The 20,644-nt window shown below is 40.6% G+C and overlaps 2 protein-coding genes across 4 annotated transcripts in view; one reads left to right on the top strand and one right to left on the bottom strand.

Annotated features, from left to right (window-relative positions):
• Positions 1-11,862, top strand: part of MCC (MCC regulator of WNT signaling pathway) — a 343,361-nt gene extending 331,499 nt beyond the window's left edge. For all 3 annotated transcript variants that reach the window (XM_081133287.1, XM_081133288.1, XM_081133289.1), the window contains 2 exons: positions 5,440-5,562; positions 6,908-11,862. In XM_081133287.1, coding sequence (XP_080989413.1) covers positions 5,440-5,562; positions 6,908-7,088 — 304 coding nt within the window. In that variant the 3' untranslated portion in view covers positions 7,089-11,862. The remainder of the gene's footprint in view (positions 1-5,439; positions 5,563-6,907) is intronic.
• A 6,649-nt stretch (positions 11,863-18,511) lies between these two features.
• The window catches only part of DCP2 (decapping mRNA 2), a 38,720-nt gene continuing 36,587 nt past the window's right edge, over positions 18,512-20,644 (bottom strand). Inside the window, exon 11 of the mRNA XM_081133290.1 lies at positions 18,512-20,369. Coding sequence (XP_080989416.1) covers positions 20,206-20,369 — 164 coding nt within the window. The 3' untranslated portion in view covers positions 18,512-20,205. The remainder of the gene's footprint in view (positions 20,370-20,644) is intronic.

Below are 20,644 nucleotides of genomic sequence, written 5' to 3' on the forward strand. Positions count from 1 at the left end.
TGCATGTCTCTGTCCAATTTTCCCAACAGCATTTATTAAATAGACTATCTTTGATCCATTGTATGTTTTTCCTCCTTTATCAAATATTGACTATAAAAGTGTAGATTTATTTCTGGGCTCTATTTTGTTCCATTGATCAATGTCTTTTTTTATGCCAGTACCATGCTGTTTTGATTACTATCGCCTTGTAGTATATTTTGATATCAGGCAGCATGATGCCTCCAACTTTGTTCTTCTTTCTCAAGATTTCTGTTGCTATTTAGGGGTCTTTCGTGGTTCCATATAAATTTTTGAAACATTTGTTTTACTCTGTGAAATACACCATTGGTATCTTTATAGGGACTGCATTGGATCTGTAGATTGCTTTGGGTAGTATGGACATTTTAATGATGTTAATTCTTCCTATCCATGAACATGGTTATGCTTCCACTTATTTGTATTTTCCTCAATTCCTTGAGATTTTTCCCCCACAATATTAAATATAGATTACAGTGAATAATTTGGAGGAAATGACAAAGTGCTATGATGTTACAACTCTGAAACATTTGTTTAGATGGGTGGGCTTCTCCGAGGTGGTGACCTTTAAGCTGAGAAGAGTAGAAAACATAGCTAAATGCAGGAAGTGCATTTCAAGCAGAGGGAAAAGAGCTTGGTGTGAGCTAAGAATTGATGGAATTCTGGCATGCAAGGGGGAGAGGATGCCAAAACCTGGGCAGGCAGGGTGCAGGTTGAGCAGGGCCTTATAGGTCGAAGAAAGACCACCAACTGCAGGCGTAAGGTACTGAAGGATAGTAATCTGATCTGATTTGTCATATGAAAAAATTCTTCTGGATGCTGTGAAAACCAGACTAGAAGAGTGCAAAGGGGCAGCAGAGAAACCATTAGGAGGCTCTGAGGTCACGCAGGTGAGAAATGATGGCCCTGGGTGATGGTGGCAGGAATGGAGTTTTGGTAGGTGGGGTTTGCTACTGAATGGACGTGGAAGTCCATAGAAAGGGAGGAGTGGCGGCTGACTAGTGTCAGCAAGTGGGCGAAGGGTGTTGTCATTTGCTGGCAAGGGAGGAAGAATGGATTTGGAAGAGCATCTCAGAAGTCCTGCCTTAGACATGTTAAATTTGGAAAGACATGCTCAAGAGGAGAAGGTGCCACTGTGGCAACAGCAGTGGTGACCTCGTGAGCAGTTTCAGTGGAGACAGAGCCCAGTTGGGTTAACGGATACATGGAAGGTAAGGAAGAGAGGAACTGCACAGGCAGACAATGCTCTCAGTGACTAATTCCGTGTGATGAGCAATTGCTAAGAGATTCCAGGCCTTGTGGCTGCATGGCTGTGACTCCCTGCGGTCTAGTCTGATTACAGCTCCTCTGAGAGGTTTCTGGTGGCTACAAAGCCACTCACTACCTCATCAAACCCGGGCTCTGGTCCTGTTCACTCCCCCGGCCCCTCATTTGGACTTTGTGATTAAAGGACTGTGGCTGGCCTTTTATTTCAGGGAGAGTGCCACCTCCTCCCTGATTGCTCGGAAAGCCCTGCTTCCAGGCTCCCCAGGCACAATGACCAGCACAGCCGCAGAGGCCTGCGTGGCTCCGTCTCCTGCCCAGCTCACTGGCAAGCCACCTGGTTTTTCTCATCACCTGCAAACTCCCACCAGGAGTCTGCCTCAAATCCCCAGTGTATATGCCACTGCCTAAAATCGTGTTTCAATTAAAAAGGAAAAAAGCGACCTCCCTGGCTGTGTGGTTAGAGTAAGTTTCATAGGGACCTTTTGTGACCAGAAATAACCTTCCTTTTTGGTGGAGCAGGAACACCTGTAACTGAGCCCATGTGGGTGCTGGGTGGCTTGGGCGTTCACAGTAATGGTGTGACCCAGCACTGTCTTTGTACTTGATGATATGGGCATGTAGCTTGAGTACTTGTACTTCTGGGAGTAAAAAAGAAACAAGGAAGGAAGGAAGGGATTATGCAGTTCTTGGCATTCGAGAAAACAGTATATGAATGAATGTGTTACTATCGAGGGAGCAAACAGAACACGTAGTGTTTAATTTTCACTTTCTTATCGTTGTGGAGCCTGTGAAAGGGCTCATTTTGGCCTGGACAAACTAGATCAATTCTTCTTTAGCTGAAGGCCAAGCAAATTTGAACTGGAAACTAGAAGGAACTGGACATGAGTGGTTGAGGTTCCAAAGCGACTTGGATTAGCAGGCTTTTGGTCCCTACTGGCGTCGTCTCAATTTGAGAGTCTGAGAAAGTCCATACTGCATACTGTGGAAAGTATACCCGTGAGGGTAATCGTGCCTATAGACCGAGTTCCGAGACCTCTTGAAACTCATCCACAGACCCAGGTGAAGAGCCCTTCTGCCTTACCAGTTTCCCAAATGTGCCTGATAGTAAGAATCATCCAGAGCACTTCTTAAACTGCAGTTCCTAGAGCTCACCCAAACCTACTGGACTGGGTAATCAGTGCTCTGGAACTAGTAAAATCACAACAAGCCACCTGTGTCATTTTATGTTTTCCAATAGCCACATTTAGAACTGTAAAAAAAATAAAGGTGAAATTAACTTTAATAACATATTTACCCCAATATATCTAAAATGTTACCATTTCAACATGTAGTCAATATTTTTTAAATTATTGCAATATTTTAGTTTGTGTGTTTTGTTTTGTTTTTCTTATTAAATCCCACTGTGTACTTTATACTTATGGCACATCCCGTTTCAGACCAACCACGTTTCTAGTGCTGGGGTGCCCGCCCACACTGTGGCTGCTGTGCGGGAGGCGCGGGGGCCAGTGGTTGCTTCTCAGCGGCTTAGTATTTGTTTCGGTCCAGATGAGCAACAATGGAGACGACTTTTACTGCAGGCATCTGCCTCACTCAAATGAAAACAGATAAAGCAGCCCGCATTTTAGGTTTAAATTTGAAGTGTAGCCTGTCTTTATTACCTTTAAATAAATTGGCACCCTCCCTCTGTGCTGTAGTTTATATGAGCAGTTCACTCCCTTCCCCGAGGCCTAGGGAGTTCTTGGAGGCAGTGCTCAGCTCCTGGCAGTGGCTCCCCTCAGCCATCCCCGTCACTCCCCACCCCTAGATGGGGGGCAGCAGCTTTGAGGGCCTCTCCTGCCTTCCTGGGTTCTTGTCCCTCGCAAGAACCTGCCAGGACGGGAGAGCTCGCTCTGGTCTCTCAGGGGCCTGGGTACTAGGGAAGGAAGCCCTTTGTTTTGTTGGGGGCTGGGGATTCCCCATTAGCCCTGTCTGCAGGGTGGGGCAGGGGTATGGGTGTCATTGGGGGTGGAGGATAATGGTATTTCTCTGGGCAGATTTTTACTGTGAATTTGTTGAGTTCGTGTTGACATTTTTAATTCTACTCACGTTTTTCCCCCATTTGCACTATTCATCAACTTTAGAAGAGAATCAGAACTAACAAGATGCAGGAGAAATAACCCTTCCATATTCTTTTTAATTATTTTAATTATTTTAGAGGAAAGGGGGGAAATCCTTCTTGCTCTCCTAACCTTCCTCAGCTGATGGAGGGCTGCCCAGGAGGCTGAGATGGGTTAGGGAGGGAGGCAGCCGCTCTCCCTTCTGGTGGGAAATGGTGCCACTCTCAGATTCCTGCAGGAACTGCAACCAAATTTCCTGGTGGCTGCTGGGGCCCAGTGGAAAGCCGCTTCCCCAGCAGGTGGGACACTTTGCCGGGAAAGCTCTGCAGGGTCCTCGGTGGGAGGGAGGGCTCCCTGAAGAACGAAGAGTCAGAGGAACTCGGGGCTGGTTGGTAGAATTCACTTTAAAAGATCTTTCCCCTTTCAACCTCGCTTACAGAGCAGCCCAGGGTTTTTCGGTTGCAATTCCTTTATTACTGTTTGGAAAGCTTGACTTGCACTAATAGTAGCTAGAGGCAGAAATGTAAAAGATTAGATATTTGAGAGTCCTCCACCCCACATCACCTTCCTGCCCCTCCTACAGGAAGCACGGATCTCAAGTCCTTTACAAAATCATACTAAGTTAGAAAAATTTCAAGGAATGCAAAAGTGAGTCAAGTAGACAATGAAAGCCTTCTGCCATCCCTCTTCTGTGCGTTAACCTGTGCTGAGTGGTGGTTAGCCTTCAGGTCTATTGTTAGTATATCAGATTTTTAGTCATTTTTTTCCAAAAATGTCACCCAATAGATCTCACCCTTTTCACTTGATAGTTTATCAGCTACCATGCCAGGGCATTTCGATCTGCATTTTTTAAGTTGCAGAGTGGTACAGATATACCTTAACCTGATTGTTCCCCCTCTAAGCTGTTATAACCAATGCTAAAGTGAATGCAACTGTAATCTCATGTATCTTTCTGCACCTACCCTATTTCTGTAAGAAAAATTCCTAGAAATCAAGTTGTTTAGTCAAGGGATGTGTTCATTTTTCACTTGCTAGATACTGCCAAGTTGCCTTCCAAAATGATCACGCCAATTCCCATTCCTCACACACTCACAGTGAGATCTTTTTAGAGGAATTTCTTCTATAAATTCTGGCTTCTTAGTTTGCTCCAATACCTTCAGTGAGTTGTTCTGAAGCTGTTTTAATCACTGTCACTGAGAAGCTGCCACCCAGGTATGGCATGCTCAGCACTGGGGACACATGGGGAACCAAACCAAGTAAGATCCTTGCAACCCAAGGGCCTATGTGCCAGTGGGGGAACCTGTGGAGCTCAAATACATAAAAGCAGATCATGGCAGACTGCACTCGGGTGTGACGTGTGACACTATGCAGGGACGCTGTGTGAGATTGAGGCAGGCTGGTCGTCATTGTTTCCCTGCCTGGGGTGTGCTTGTGGGAATCAGAGGGAGGCAATAGGCTGAATGGACCCCAGAAACCTCCTGTAACTGACTCCGAAGTCAGTTAACTTGGGTTACTATAGTAGTAAAGTGAAGCCATGGAGTGGGCAGAGTCAAATCAGAGTGCAAATATAATTTAACTACTTTAAAGGGAAACAAGGACCTTTAAAATGAGAATAATACCAATTCTACTCCCTCTAGCTTTTCGTTGGTTTTTTTTTGCAAGGCAGGATCATGTTGATTTCAATGAGTAGAGATTTGTCCAGGTAGGCTGCCTAGAGCAGAGGTTTCTGTTCTTGAATACGACTGGGTCAGATGCTTAGGATACTTGGAAGGTGTGGAGACTGAGACGGGGCTGTGGCCTGGCATGCCCCCAGAAAGGAACTTCTAGATTAGCTCAGTTTCTCCATCTGGAAGGCCCTTATCACTATAGGAAGCATGCTCAAATCAGCCTTCAAAACTGCAGAGGTGAGGGGTTCTGGCTCCGCTAAGGGGAAAGGGAGCTCTTGTGTCCTCCAGTATCTTCCTTTCTGTGCCCGCCTTTTGACTTGGCAAGCTGAACACTTCCAGGGCAGCAGCCATCTCCATCATCTCATCACTCATGGCATGCTGTCTGTCCTTGATAGAGAAAAGAAGTTAAAGGCCAGAGTTCAAGAGCTGGTGAGTGCCTTGGAGAGACTCACCAAGAGCAGTGAAATCCGGCACCAGCAATCAGCGGAGTTCGTTAATGACCTGAAGAGAGCCAACAGGTAACCAACCCCTCTCCCCCGCCCCGGTTTGTGTATCCCGGGTGGTACCTGGACTCACACACCAGGGAGGATGTTTCCATAATTGCTGGGAGCCCACGCTTGAGAATGGCAAGTCCTCACCTGCCCTTCTTAGAGCCTGGTCTTCCCTACGGCAGTTTCCCAGAAACCTAAGAAGTGCTTGGTAAAGACAAGTCCTTGCGCCAAGTGTGTTTGGGAAATACAGTGTGTGGTCTGTCCCCTCTTAATACTTCATACAGTAAAAGTTCTGAGAAGTCAAGCAATTTTTTAAAAAACCTATGTGTTTATGCCAATGTTTTCCAAACAAAATTGGAGCCAGAACCTTTTATTTGAGCAACATTTACTACCCGGTGGGAACACTTTAGAAGCATTGCTCTGAGTCAGCAGTCTCAAACTTTTTGGGCTCAGGACCCCTTTATACTCAAGGCCCTATCTTTTGACACTTCTCGCTTAGAAACTTCAACACAAATTTTTTAAGTTTTTATTAATTCATTTACTTAAAAAACCACTAAATTCTTTACATGTAATACAAATGGCCTTTATTTTTAAAAATAACTATTTTACAAAAAATAGAGGAGTGGTGCTATTTTTAGTTTTGCAAATCTCTAGTGTCTGGTTTAATGGAAGACAGCTAGAATCTCACAAATGCTTCGTATCATTTTGAAAATAGATCAAGAAAACCAGCTTTACAAAGTATAGGTAGAAAATACAGGACCTCACAGACCCCACCCCTCACAAAAGGGCTTTCAGGGGTCAGTCTTCAGTGCACATGGAAGAGGTGTAGGGTGCTACTTTCAACCACAGAGGGCATCAGGATTTACCTAGCCCTGGGCTCCCAGGGGGGACAGTTCACAGAAGCCCATATTCTGTTTGGTGCTAGCTTATGGCCTGTGCGCTCTGAATCCACCAGTCCACGGAACAAAGGGAAGTCCTCGTAGCTGCCCTGCCCTCATCCTAGGTGAGGTCACTTAGACTGTAGTGAGGAACTCTTTCCTGTAACAGACACAGTATTTGTATTTAAATGACAGATTTCTGGAATTGAGCTCCCTTTCTGCTTATTTTGGATGTGGCTAGTTTGGATCATTGGTTTAAATCTCTCCCAGTGTTAGTGACAACGTCTAGCAGTCAGGCTGAGTCAATCACGGCTAAGCCAAGAGATGAATGGCCGTGAGTGTTGAAATGCTAACCACTTGATTTCAGTCTTCCTGAAGAGGCTGAGGGCCTGTTTCTTCAGAGTGCTGCTTACTGGCATTGGCTACCCAGGGGACAGGGCAGTGTGTCTCAGTGCTACCTCAGGTGAACCTCCTTTCCTTCTGTTCCCACATAGCAACCTGGTGGCTGCCTATGAGAAAGCAAAGAAAAAGCACCAAAACAAACTCAAGAAGCTGGAGTCTCAGATGATGGCCATGGTGGAGAGACACGAGACCCAAGTAAGGATGCTCAAGCAAAGAATAGCTCTGCTGGAGGAGGAGAACTCCAGGCCACACACCAATGAAACTTCACTTTAATCGGCGCTCGGGCACCAGAGTTCTGCCCACGGAAGCTAAACTACAGCAGGTCACCGGAGAGCGAAGGGCCCGGGGACAGAGTACCTGATGGGAGAGTTAAGGACAGTTGGCAGGTAGGTCAGCACTTGGACAGTGGAGTGCCATGGACTCGGCCCTGGAGGTGAGCATCCCCGGTGACACTAGGCTGTATCCTGCGGATCCTGCTCTTGCCTTCTAGCCCCACGGATGGCACGTAAACGCCTGCTGTGTGCCATGCTCAGCAGGCCTCCTTCCGCCTCCAGCACTGGCTTTGTCACTCTCCCACCTTTTCTGTTCTGGAGGTTGTGCGTCAGTGGTGTCCCAGGCATTTGTTTTATAGGATTTCCCACTCTTTTCTTCTGTTTGGTAGACAGTGACCTTATCTCTGGCATCCCCAATTTCTTCTCTTTCCCTCTCCTTCAGGGGAAAACGGACACACAACAGGGGTGTGTATGTGTCTTTGTATCTAGATTTGCTTACCGCAGGAAGGCTCTAGTTTTCAAGTCCCACATGTCAACTCTGAGATACAGGAGGATGGTACATAGGTGTTACAGTCCTAGAGATGAAGTGCTAGACAGAGCAACCCCAGGGCTGTGCCTGAACAATTCTGTGTGCCTTCAGCTCTCATGTGACTTTGCCATTGCCCGCACCCAATAGCCAAGGCGTAGAGCTGGGAGAATCCTGTTGATACATGTATTAGAACTAAAATTTTATCTGGAATTTTTTCAAGAGCAAAGGAGCATTTTTAGTGCTTTCTGCCCACCCCAGGGCACTACATAATTGCTGTTTGCATGAATCAAAGCTCCTCCATAGGAGTATGTATGTAGCTCTGAACCTGCCTCTCTTTCTCTAAAGGCAAGAGACAGGACACTGAGTAGATAATGTTTTGCAGGCTGATCCCACCTATTTAAGAGACTGCTACTGAACCACCAAGTTTAAGACTTCGCTCCTGCTGTTATGAAGGTGTTATGAAGGGCAGGGGGTGAGGGAATGGTCCTTGAGGCCTCCTTTTATCCCCCGAGACTTGGTGATGGTTATTAACAGGTTAAATTTCAAGCAAAATGCTGACAGGGCTAGGTAGGACCAAAGTACCTGAATTCTTTCAGGAAGGGCTTCCATCTTAAATTCATTATTCCTTTTCTACTGTAACCTTCACTGTTTTACCCTTTCATTTCCTTCTGTAGTTGCCCTACAGAGACATTTTAAAGGGACACTTGCCATTTATTCTGTAGCACCTGAAGATCCACCCCAATGCCACAGTTCACAAAGTTTTGCTTATGACCAGGTTACTGCATTAGCGTCCCCGTGGCCACAAGCTAAATGTGTTTTCAGAGAGCATGAATCAAGGTCCTCAGCCTTCTGCACAATGGGGAAGGACACTCTAGCCACCAGCTTGGAGGGCAGAGAGTTTATCCCAAAAGTGACCAACTTTCTCAGGTAAGCAGTGAGGCTGCCCAATCTTCAAAAAGGTCAACGGTCTGGAAGAACCAGCTTTTGGATGCTTAGATCACTGAGAAGTGCCTCCTGGTTCCTGTAAGTGATATTTAAAATCAATTTGTACTCTTTAGGTAAAATTTCATGTTGTCACAAGTAAAATGTTTTGGCTGAAAAGTATGTCCAAAGATGGTTTAATAGACAAAACTTGCAGTTTTCCCCATTTTTCCAGCTTCCCTAGAGAAATGTCCTCCTCTAAGCAAACTGGGAGCATGTGCAAGGTGAGCGTGCACTCATGGCTTCCTGACAGGAGTCAAGTCCAAGTTAAAACAGACAACCCACCCTTTTAGGGTCATGTGACCCCTTCCAGACCGGAAAGTCTCGGCTATTCCATTAAGAGCCCCATATTACTGAAACTATCTGGCCTCATTTTGAGTTTATACTTCAACATAATACTTTTCAAATATGTGGTGATTGGGTGGAAACTATGTCCCCAGTAAAACTGTTACTTTTATAAATGTGTAGAATAAATATATATATCATTAAATAGTTGATTCCCTTTCCTTGTATTTTTCAAATACTCCCTAAGACACAATCCTTGTTGAAGGTGAACCAACAGGCACTTGGTTATGCTAATTATGGAGCCTACTAAAACTGCACTGATTACCCAGGCACCTGCAATAATTTTCTTTTTATGTTAACATTTCCATCAGGGGTAAAACAATGTTCTTAATTCTAACTTGTATAAGGTTTTTAGAAAAACCTTTAGACCTCCACATTTTTGTTTTCTTCCAGTTTCCTCAGTGGTTTCTTACCCCTTTTAGGCAGTTATGTTCTCTGTTGGCTCTTAGAGCAAAGGGCATGGGAAGACCCATTTCACAGTTCACTTGGAGTGTATATCCCACTGCTGAATTGAGGCAAAAATCATAGATGAGAGAAAAATCTGTCTGGAGCTGGTGCGCCATCAACGTGTGGGCCTACCAACTGCATCTGATGCTCCAGCTACCAAAACTGCCAAGGACTTTAGGTGAAAGTGTCAAAGAGAATCTTACCACCTACAAATTACTCATGATTAAATATCTGTGTTATCAGACAGTTGACACTCCTCATGCTCTAGCCCCAGAGGTATACTTGATGTCTCATCATTGCCAGTACAGGTAATTAACTGTTTCATACTCACTCTCATCTGCTGGCATGTCAGGTTTCTGAAGTTAATATCCACTGCCTGAAACTGGAGATGTTAGGTTAATAAAAAATTAAGTGCCAGTTAAATATAATTGCTTAATTCTCATTTGAGGTACACGCACTTCTGAGTTTTCCTCTGAGCCTACAGCCATACTTTACAGGAACCTCAGAGAACTTGGAATTAGGGCCTTGACATTCTACTACTAGAGAAAGGCATTTCAAATTAGAGCCGATAAGGCTCTGTCTTAAAAACCATTAGGATGTGGCTAGTAAGGATTTTACTACTCTAAGAAAAACTTGAAACTATCTGAAAGTCTCCTAGTTCTTAGCTTCGTGTAGATTACATTTCAACCATGGGGTATTTTTTCATTTACCTGATCTGGGCTGGACTGCCTATGTCACTGGCATGAATTAAGAACCTCTAAGTTGCCTGTTCTCAAAGGTGTTTTCTCATGGCCCACAACAATTAATTCTATCACTCATTATCTTAACTCAAACCTCTCAAGAGTTTAGGGTACAATGCTTGTGTTTTAAGTGATGAGAAAGACATCAAAACCTCAAGAAACACCCAAACTTTTATAAAGGACTTCTGAAAGTCGTAAGACTCCGAAAAGCTTTATGTCATTTGCAAATGCATAACTGGGAATATGTCTCATCCATGAAACTATTTAAAGTGAAAATTTCATCATGTTCACAGCTGCATCTATTTCTAGATGCAGCAAACAGCTATAGTTTCTAGAGGCCAAAAGGGGGGCAAGTTTTGGGGGGAAAGGGGGACATAAGTAACTTTTTAATAGGTGACACTAAAAAATATGCAAAAATCATATAGCAAGTTTTTCTCTATCCAACAGAATGTCCTATTTGTCAAGAAATAATAGAGGCTTGCTAACTCCCTACTGCTCAGAAGCTGGGCACTACTTTGTAAGAGACCAAACTTATTACAAAATGAAAATTATGTCTCTGCTGCACTCACTGTTCTCACTGGTTTAACAAAACCTTGTGTGTATACAGGACAGGTGGAAGTTAGCCCTGAACCTGTGGCCTTCTGCAGTTCCCATTTCACACACTTAAAGTTACTTTCTAAGTACATTTGTATTCACTAATAGATATATGCTTTAGGCTGTCAGCCCTAACTTTTTAGAACTGGAATCAGAATTATCACCAAGTGGAAAAGGGTACAAGCTGGAGTAACAGCTATTTTGCTAATTCCTGTGTAAAGGAAGCTAGTTTCACAGAGACAACAATTAAATTTTTTTTATGATATATTGGACACATTCTCTATTGCTCACATCTGAGATTTTACATGCGACCATGACAAGAAATCACTGTGTCCCAGTAACAGCAAATGTTATTGGATAACCATATCCTTGACCAGGAGTACTCGATTTTTCCAGAGTCAAGGTAGATGCACATCACTCATTCAGATGATTATTACTAATCATCTGATGTATCAGCTCAGCAGAACAGAGCGAACTACATACAAAATTCCCCCACATTCACACTGATGACCTGCGTAGTTGTTCCTGCTCTACATTCACTTTTGCACTTTTTGCAAATCAAATCCATGTAGAAAATGTTGTTTGTAGAACTCCTGGTATTCACTGTGTTCACGTCAGAACTGCCAAGTGAATGAGCCCCCAATAATCTGCTTTTGTTGGTCCTATGCCAAGATAATGAAACATGTTCTCTTCTATTTCTGATGAGTTTTTAGACATTGTCAAGACTTATTTACTTTGCATGAGATTTAAGTTTCCTATTATTTGAAAATGTGCTACTTTTAAACCACTTGAACTATTAGAAAAAACTGCTTGAATGTACTGTCAGTTATTAAAGCACATGTGACTAAGTTTGCATTTGTCAGTATTGTTCTACTGTTTATACTGAAGTTTCATTTTAAAGTGGCCACTTAGCACTGTACTATACCTTGTAATTTTTTAGATTCATTTGTATGCTTTAAATGTCTCCAGATGCCTTTAGTTTTAGCTTCTGTAAAATAGCTACTTTGTGTTATTTGATATAGAATTGTTTTTTAAAATCTCCATTTATTTATACAGAGACATTTATAATATTTTACATTCTTATATTCTGAATAAATATTTCTAATTCCATGATGTACTTTGTGTTCATTAAAAGGTAAAAGCTGTCCTTTTATTATACTGTTTGTTTTTCTAATATGTAAATATCACATAATATTAGGTCAAAATAACCAGAAAAACCTCATTTATCACAGTTTCTATTTGGCTGCCTTTTCCAGTTTGGTATGAATTGGAAGTTATTAAAGGATTTTTTTTTTCCTAGTAAGACATCACTGAAACAGGGAATATAATCAAGAATTGTAAATACAAATAAGTCATATATGACTACAAGAAAGGATGGTAAGCAGCTCTGCAACATCAGTTCTCACTATCAAAACAAACTATCTCTGACAATAAGAGTATAATACCTTGGTCACTAACCATTTTAAATAAAATTATTAAGGTCTCCAGAAGAAAATGTATTTCTTTCTACTCTGAGATCCAAGGACTGTCAATCATTAAAAACCTGATTCTAGTACAAATTCAAGAACTGCTAGATTTTATGTATCCAACACTAAAATCTTTAAAACCACCACCAAACTGTAATTGTTTGAGATGGGAAATATATACCAGTTCTTTATTTTCATTGCAGAGACACTCTATGTTTTAATATTTCTTCCTATCATATAAACATACCTTTATCTCATACTTGTCATGTTTTATTGGTCCAAAGAGATGCAACCATAACATGAGCAACTTGGAACCTATAATAACAAGTAACAGCAGAAAACAAGTTAAAAGGTAGTAAGTAAAACTGCCCAAGCAGCAAATTTATTGATATTGCACTACAGTCAAAATTTGAAATGATAATGTTTTTACAGAAAGCCAATATTTGAACAATCAACTGAAAAAAAAGTTTTAAAATACAAAGAAAACCATTCACCAAATTGTATTTTGTAATTTCTAAATTGGTGTTACATCATAACTGATAAGACTTAAGAAATTTGTTCATTTTCTCAGGAGAGTACAGCTGGTATTTCTAGTCAACTTTGGAAGTGCAGTAATCCTACAAACATTTAAATTCATAAACATGAGTAACTCCTTTATTTATGATAGTCTCGCCCAATATAAGTGAAAATCAGTCATTACCACCAAGGGAAAGAGACGGAAGCTACTGTTCAGCCAGAACGTAATAAATCCAGAAATATAAATCTGCCCTAAAGTATCAACGGTTATAGAGGGCGAACCCGACAGGTATTTTGGGGTTCCCTATTTGCTCTCCCTGAATGTTTGACAATGTTAATGAAAACAAGTACCAAGAATTTCATTACTACTATAGACAGATTCACTCCAATGTAAAGTTTACTTACACAGTCTTTCTCCAAACATTAAAATGCCCTAAGGTAAAGTAATAAAATTGTTGCTATAATTAAGGCAAAAAAATAAATGTTAAATAATTTCACATAAGACAAAAGTGATTACTGAATAAAGTTTACAAATCTATTTCGTTATCACATTTATTCTAAAGTCCAGTTTTCTCAACTGAATATCATATACTTAGTGAAACCATTTCATCATTTTTTTTCTGTTCCAAATAAAATAATTTGTTTAACATGACTCAGGATAAATATCTTCTTCACCTTTTTCAGACTAAAATGATTCCCAAGAAAGTTGTTTTAGTACTACACATCTTCCAATGAACATTACATAGTCCCCACAGTATAACTTGTTTTGGAAATAGGGTATAAAAAGTCAATTCTTACCTCCCTTCCCCATCCAAACTAAAGAGTATGCCCTTATTTTGCTTAGATAAAAGACTTACATAAGAAGATTTCACTTTTAGGTAACACATGAATTATAATTCCATTTGATTAATCATTTTATTCTGAAATAAGACTGTTTGAAATATTCATTAAAGCCAACAAGTAAAATTCATAATCTGAATCGTATGAGTCAATACCTACCAAAAGACAATTTTTATATTAAGCCAATAAGCAAACTTCAAAAACAATTATAAAATATGTGTGTGTGTATATACACACACACATATATATGTAAAATAATTCATGATTTTATTTTCCTCCCCTATTTGTTACTGAAGAAAAAGAGTTTATAATATCTATCAAATGGAAGTCAGATTAGCTGTCTCCTGTCCTAACTCTGAAGTGAAATATACAAAAAAAGTAACATTAAAGGCAGTTCTTTGGACACTTGCATTTTAAACTAAAAGATACTTGTGCAAGATCCAAACACAGGCCTAAACTGAACAGTAAAGACAGCGGTGCCCTAGGACAGCGGTGAGATGTCTTCTGTGCTTTTCTATCAGTGCATATCTATGTAAAGTACACCAAGAGTGCGAGTCCACTGCTTCTCGCTTGTATTAGTACATCTCACCAACCAAACTGCTCAGGAATAGTCACTGCCTCTCTCAATTTCATTCACCATTGAAAACCTTTACTTTGCTTTCACTTGCTGCCATCCAGAGCCTATTCCTAAATATCACAAAAGCATAGGCCAAGATATCATTTTACAAACTAGCTAACTACTTAAAGCTTGAGAAATGACTAACAATGTAGATTTGTGCCGCAAATGTTTCACACCATAGTTTGTAGCTATAGATTGCTTTAGAACCTCAGATTCAATGAATTAAAAACATTAAATTGTTACATTTTACCTTTAAAAGTCCACAGTCTAAGAATATTAACTAAGACCTCTCCAAGACTGGGGACCATCAAAGGACACTGCCCATTTCACTAGAAACACAGTTTTCTTTGTTCCCAGACCAATTTGACAGCTTACATACACTGAGAGACTCAACAGCACAGGTGTCTACAGCCCTCCCAGGTGCTTATTGCCCAAGGGTCATAGTGAGATCAACTCTTGAAGGCAAGATGTGATTGCTGCGCGCAAATCCCCACAGCGGCAGATTCACCGTAGGTATGCACCACAACTAAAAAGAAAAAAAACAACTCTTCTACAAAAGGGATAATCCGGGGGAGGGGGGGGGACGACCTCAATGGCCTTTTCCTGGCGAGTCACACCTAGAACAAGGATTAAGAAACATGTCTTCAGCTGGTACAGCAGACAAGAGCCAGTAACTAAGACACCCAAACACCTGCAAGACTCCTCCCACCAAAAAAGCAGCAAATCTACGTTCAGGGCTTTAGTCTTACACTGGACTAAAAGACTGAAGTCTTCTAAGAGGAAGGTCCGTGTGGAACAAAATTACAAAGGCAACTGATTTCAATATTGAATCCTTCCCCCAGAGCACCCTGGACCAATACTGCACAGTTAATGCAAATACCTTGTCAAGGTCAGTTCCTTTTAGACTTTGCTTTCAAGCTCTTCCTATACCTAGACCAACCCTTCTGCTAACCACAGAAGACCCAGGACAAATGGAATCTCTTTTAATTGGTAATTTCATTAATCTGGGAACCCAGATTAAATATTCAATTATTAACATTTCTCAAGATATGACTTCCATACTTATTATAGTTTTTTATTTATACTTCTTTGTACTTTATGTTAAATTGAGCAACCAAGCTCGTGGAAGCCAGCCCTTCAAGTCCACTCCCATGTGTGAGAGGTAGCTTTACTATTTTCCCTAGCTATATATAGACTACTTTTTCAATGGCAAATGCTGTTAGTCACAAGGCAACTAGATGGAAAGGAATGGATCACCATTCAGGACAAATGTATAGCTACCACATTAAGTGACTATGCCACACAGCTGACAATGGCTGTGTGAGCTCTGGGTTATGTTCCTGTAAGAAAGCAGTGCACTTCAGTATGGCTGGAGTAGCAAAGTGTCAGCACAGGAAGGACCAACCTCCCAAACACTGACCTTTAAAGTGAGGAAATTTACTTTAGATTTTCTGGGTTGCTTGGCAACCATAGTACTTAGGAAAAATTAATTATGCAGAGCTAGAAAACACTTGGTAATGGCCACGTAATAGTAAGACTCTGCTTGGGGTAGGCAATGCTCTATACCATACAGCACTCAAGAACTGATTTATCTCCTATAACTTCTTCCTTACGCTCTCTTTGCCCAGTAACTATACCTACCTTCTCCCTTCAGGGCACTTTGTTCTAAAATAATAACCTGCCATATTTTTTTAAACTTCAGTCCAGAACTCTATGTTGAATGCATGAACAGACCCCTTCCTGGCCATCGGCAGTCTGCCAACTTTATGACACAGGAGTACAAACCTCAAGAGTAGCTCAATTCCAGGAAAAAAGGGATGCTGAGAAAGCCCATCATCTCACTTTTAGAATTTTGGGCAACTATGCAAATGCACTTTAAAGTCTTGGGACAGAATACAAAAATGAGGAACTCAGTCACCAAGCATCAGGAATAAGGGTTCACAAAACTGCTGTTATACTATCACCTGTTCACCTAGAGGCAGGTACTTAAAGGACACTGACACCGTCAGACAAAATAAGAGTTCTACTTCTTTATAGTTAATCTGAAGTTACAGCAATACATGAGCCCCTTCTCCAGGCTAGAAAATAATCCAAGTCAAAATTACTAGGTAACACTTATTTTTCTTCAGTCATAAAAATGTTAATGAATCTGACCTTATAACTATGATTAATATGCAAAGAAAATACTGCCTCAGAGAATAACCGAGACACAATAGATGTCACTAAAACAAAATCTCTGAGCAGGCAGAGAGAAGTCCAATGGTACAAAAATATAGAAAGCCAAGAGGTGTTATTAATAGTAAGAAAAATAACTTGGCTAACTTTGCTCCTTACTGTTTAAGTTAACTAACTACTGGAGACAAAAAAATTAAAAAAGTTAAATGAGAGAATAGGTAATGAAATGTTTTAATACACACATGCACTCAGACCTGAATATTTCTAAAAACCACCACAATATGTTAAATTTTATAGAAGAATTTAATCCCTTTGGAAGGATGCTATTCGCTTAGATTTGAGTTTTTATTTGATATTACAGTAGTCCCCACTTCCTCGCAGAGATGCATTCCAAGATCCCCAGTAGATGCCTGAAACGACTGATATATACTGTTTTTTCCTATACATAACATATGCATCTTTTCACTTAAAGGAAGCACTTTACAGCTAGCTTCTCTTTGGCACACCTGAGTTGCCAGCATCACTACTCTTGTGCTTTGGGGCCATTATCAAGTAAAATAAGGGTTACTTGACCACGAGCACTGTGGTACTGCGATGGTCAATCTGATAATGGAGGTGGCTACTAAGCGACTAACGGCACAGAGAGCGGGAGCTCATACAGCGTGGCGCCACGGCCCAAAGGGCTGATGCAAGCCCTGGCCGCAGGGAGCGGGACAACATGAGATACCGTGCGACTCAGGACAACACACAATTTAAAACTTATGGATTGTTTATTTCTGGAATTTTCCATTTATTTTCAGACCATAGTTGCTTGTGGGCAACTAAAACCACAGAAAGCAAAGCCGTGGATAAGGGAGGAATACTGAACAAATTACTAGAAGACAAACTACCAACCCGATCTTACAGCACGAAATTAATTTTGCTACGTATCTTCATTATCTGCACTGACATTTAAAAGAAAAATGAGGATATCCAAAGCTCGAGCAGCAAGCAGGGACCACAGTTCCTTTGACAGCACAGATTCGCCTTTCTATATAAGCAAGAAAATCCAACTTAATTTTCAAACAGCTTCAATCAAATTTCACCCACGCTCTTAAGAGAATTCTATTAGGTTCTCAGACATCTTCAAATGCTCACGTCTCAGAGAACGTCACTGTCTGAAATCCTAAAACCATTCACTTGCCATTGCTTAGTGAAAACACATAAACCACACCCCTAATCTTTTGGATTATAATGGCTAAGTACAAAAACAATTCATTTAACATCTTACGAATCATTACAGTTATATATAAAAGCACCTACAAAATTTTAAAAAATAAAAAATTCACAGTGCACTGAACCTTGGAACATATAAGGATGAAACATAAGAACATTTAAAAAGTGGATTCAAAAACCTATTTCTCTCAAAGACATAAACATAAAGAAGCCAACACAACTATTCATCTAGCTTAAAATGCAGCACACAGAAGTAAATTATTGCATATTCAGCACACTTCTTTATCACTGATTTCTTCAAACCATGCTAAAGTTTCTCAAAGGAGAAATCCAGTTCTGTGCTAAGCATGGCCTTTCTCAAGGAAACCTGAACACTGAGAAACTAATACACAGGTTCGAGGGAGTAAGTATAGCAGATGTACATAAAGCACATACATCCAACTTAAACATTTTCTGCATAGTTTAGTCACATCACACACATAAACTTTACTCACTTCTTTTAACATTTTTTAATCTCAAACTCAAGATAGCTAAAAGCCTCAAATTATCAAACCCCCACCCCAACAACACCCTATTTTGTTCCACAGTGCATTAAGTGAAGCAGCACAACTGCAGTAACATTGAACTACGGTTAAACCACCGTAACTGAAAAGAGAATCTGTTGGTTCTTGAAAGGCTCAACACTATTAGAAGACACACTTTTGATAACTAACTCTAATCTCTTTTGCTTTAGTATTGAGAGCTGAAAAATCCAACTCTAGGCACCAGAGAGACTGACCATAGTATAGTACTCACTTAAAAAGAAGAAAACATATAAAACACTAAAAATTAATTGGTTTCCAGATGACAGTAAATGAGTAAAAATGATTTAACTGTCAGGCAAACGAAGTTTTCACTCCCTTAACAATTTAACAGAAACCTGGAATGCTGGGACCAACTATAAATATGGCTCAAGGAGACCCAAGCAAAGCAGCTGTATTTCTGGAGAGAAGAGTAAGAACTTCCAAACACAATCATATAACGTCACAGAAGGATTCACAAATTTGTCACATTAAAAGATGCAGGATTGTAAGTAACCTAATGCTAAACACAATGCTGCAATTGTGAATTCTCCTGCTTAGCACCAAGAGTGACAGTTTCATTAATAAATAAACTTTCTCCTTTAAAATTAAGCCATTTAAAAGCTAAAGCAAAGTAATACCAAGCGAATTCCTTACAACAGCATTTCTTTTAAAAGTCCCATGGGTTACATGAACCCCTATTAAATAGGCTACCTATACAGAATAAAGATTTCTACAATAAAATTTACAAGCAGAGATATATTTTGTGGATACCACATGTAAAAAACGATTTTTAAAACCCACGACAGATGCACACGCACGCATATGCTCCCACCCCCTCACCCCACACAAAGAAATACCTTCATTGATATCAGAAGGAGCCCAAACACTAAAGCCCCCTTAAAGCCCTGGTGATTGTCCTCAATTATAACTGAAATTCTTCTTAAAATGGGTACTGCCATCCTTATTTGGATTTAAGAATCCTGAAAGAGCAAAATACATTCCTAGTTGTGTCTGTTACTTTTCCGTTCTGATCCTCCCCTAGAGAGAGGCTTTATCTGTACTGGGTAAACTGCACAGCCCTTCCATTCTTGCTCCATCACCCAGGGGCTTCAGCATGCTAATAAAAGTCAGTCAGTCTCTGCTACTACTGCAAATTGGAACTGAATATAGCATCAGTTTCCACAGATCAACACTGAGATGCAATGTAAAACCTAGTAATATCAGTATTCCACATGTATTTACACAACTGTAATACAGAATGTATCTTCACAAGAACAAAATAATTGTAGACTAAAGGGCTGGCGGCAGGTTGAAGACATAACCAAGGCAGTTGCTGCATCCCGGCCTCTGCGCTCTCTGCTACCCTCTCCAGCAGTCCCACAGGTTTACTGACTGCATGCAGCACAGTGCAAAATTAGAGCAGCAACTCCCCACCCAACCAACTCAGTCCCTATACAGGCTGAGGACTCAGCTCTTAAATGAAGTGCTAAGAGTTCATTTTGAACATTATATTGCAGGTGCTGGCTCTAAATAAAAGCTTTAAATGAAACTTCAAGCAGAGGAGGATTAGAGAACCTAAGTGGTTAAAGTAAATATGCAAAATGCCACCAAAGAAGATGACCTGCAATCTTGACTTCTATGACATTTCAGCTCTTGTGTTTGGTTTGCTTAATAAATTATGTATTTTGTTCCTTTTAAAATTTCAACGTAAGGAAACTATTATTGCAATCACTAAAGTGTATGGACAGAGCATGTCCATTAACTTGATGATAAACACTATTTTCTTGATCAGAATATAAAATAAAAGCCACAATCACAGGAAAAAATGCCCTCATAAAAAGCAACTCAAATTCATTGGCCAAATACTGAAAAGGTACATCTGTATAAAAGGTTATAAAACTGCATTTATAGTCCAAATTCATATTTCTTTCCACTCTCTCTCCTGCACAGAGAACAATCTCTTCAGAAACATCATTGCCTCCCTGCATTTCTTTAAAACACCTGAGAAAGGTAAGGCTCAGAGAGACACCCACTCAAATGCAACAGGTCTCTGATCTTGCAGATGCTTCCACAACACATCTGCTGCTATCAAAGGTCCAAGATTTTCATTATAGCATTATGGTCAAACTTGAAACTCAAAAAGGCTCTGGATGAAAAGGGGAACTTGTAATGTCCATTACATGCCACAGTCTGTCCCTCAGCATGTTCTAGCAACTGGTCTTCACCAGAGTAAGGTAAGTCATATGCAGCATCTGTGTAAAACACAAAAAATAAGCTCAGTAATGAATAAAAAATAAAATATTGCCCTTCACCTTTTGTTATAAAGGAATTCATCATTTACAGTATATTTTTAGCTCCCACACCCTAAATCTAAGTTGAACCACCAAGATATTTTCCTTTCCCATTAGTCTGTTACTGCTATTCCCACACAAACATTCAAAATCTTAATCTGTCTTTAAAACCCTTTATATTCACTTGTTTTCAAAAATGGACATAACTTTGTCTACCTCCAATATTTATATTCTGT

This window comes from Miniopterus schreibersii (assembly GCF_964146895.1).
Source record: "Miniopterus schreibersii genome assembly, chromosome: 3".
NCBI lineage: Eukaryota > Metazoa > Chordata > Mammalia > Chiroptera > Miniopteridae > Miniopterus > Miniopterus schreibersii.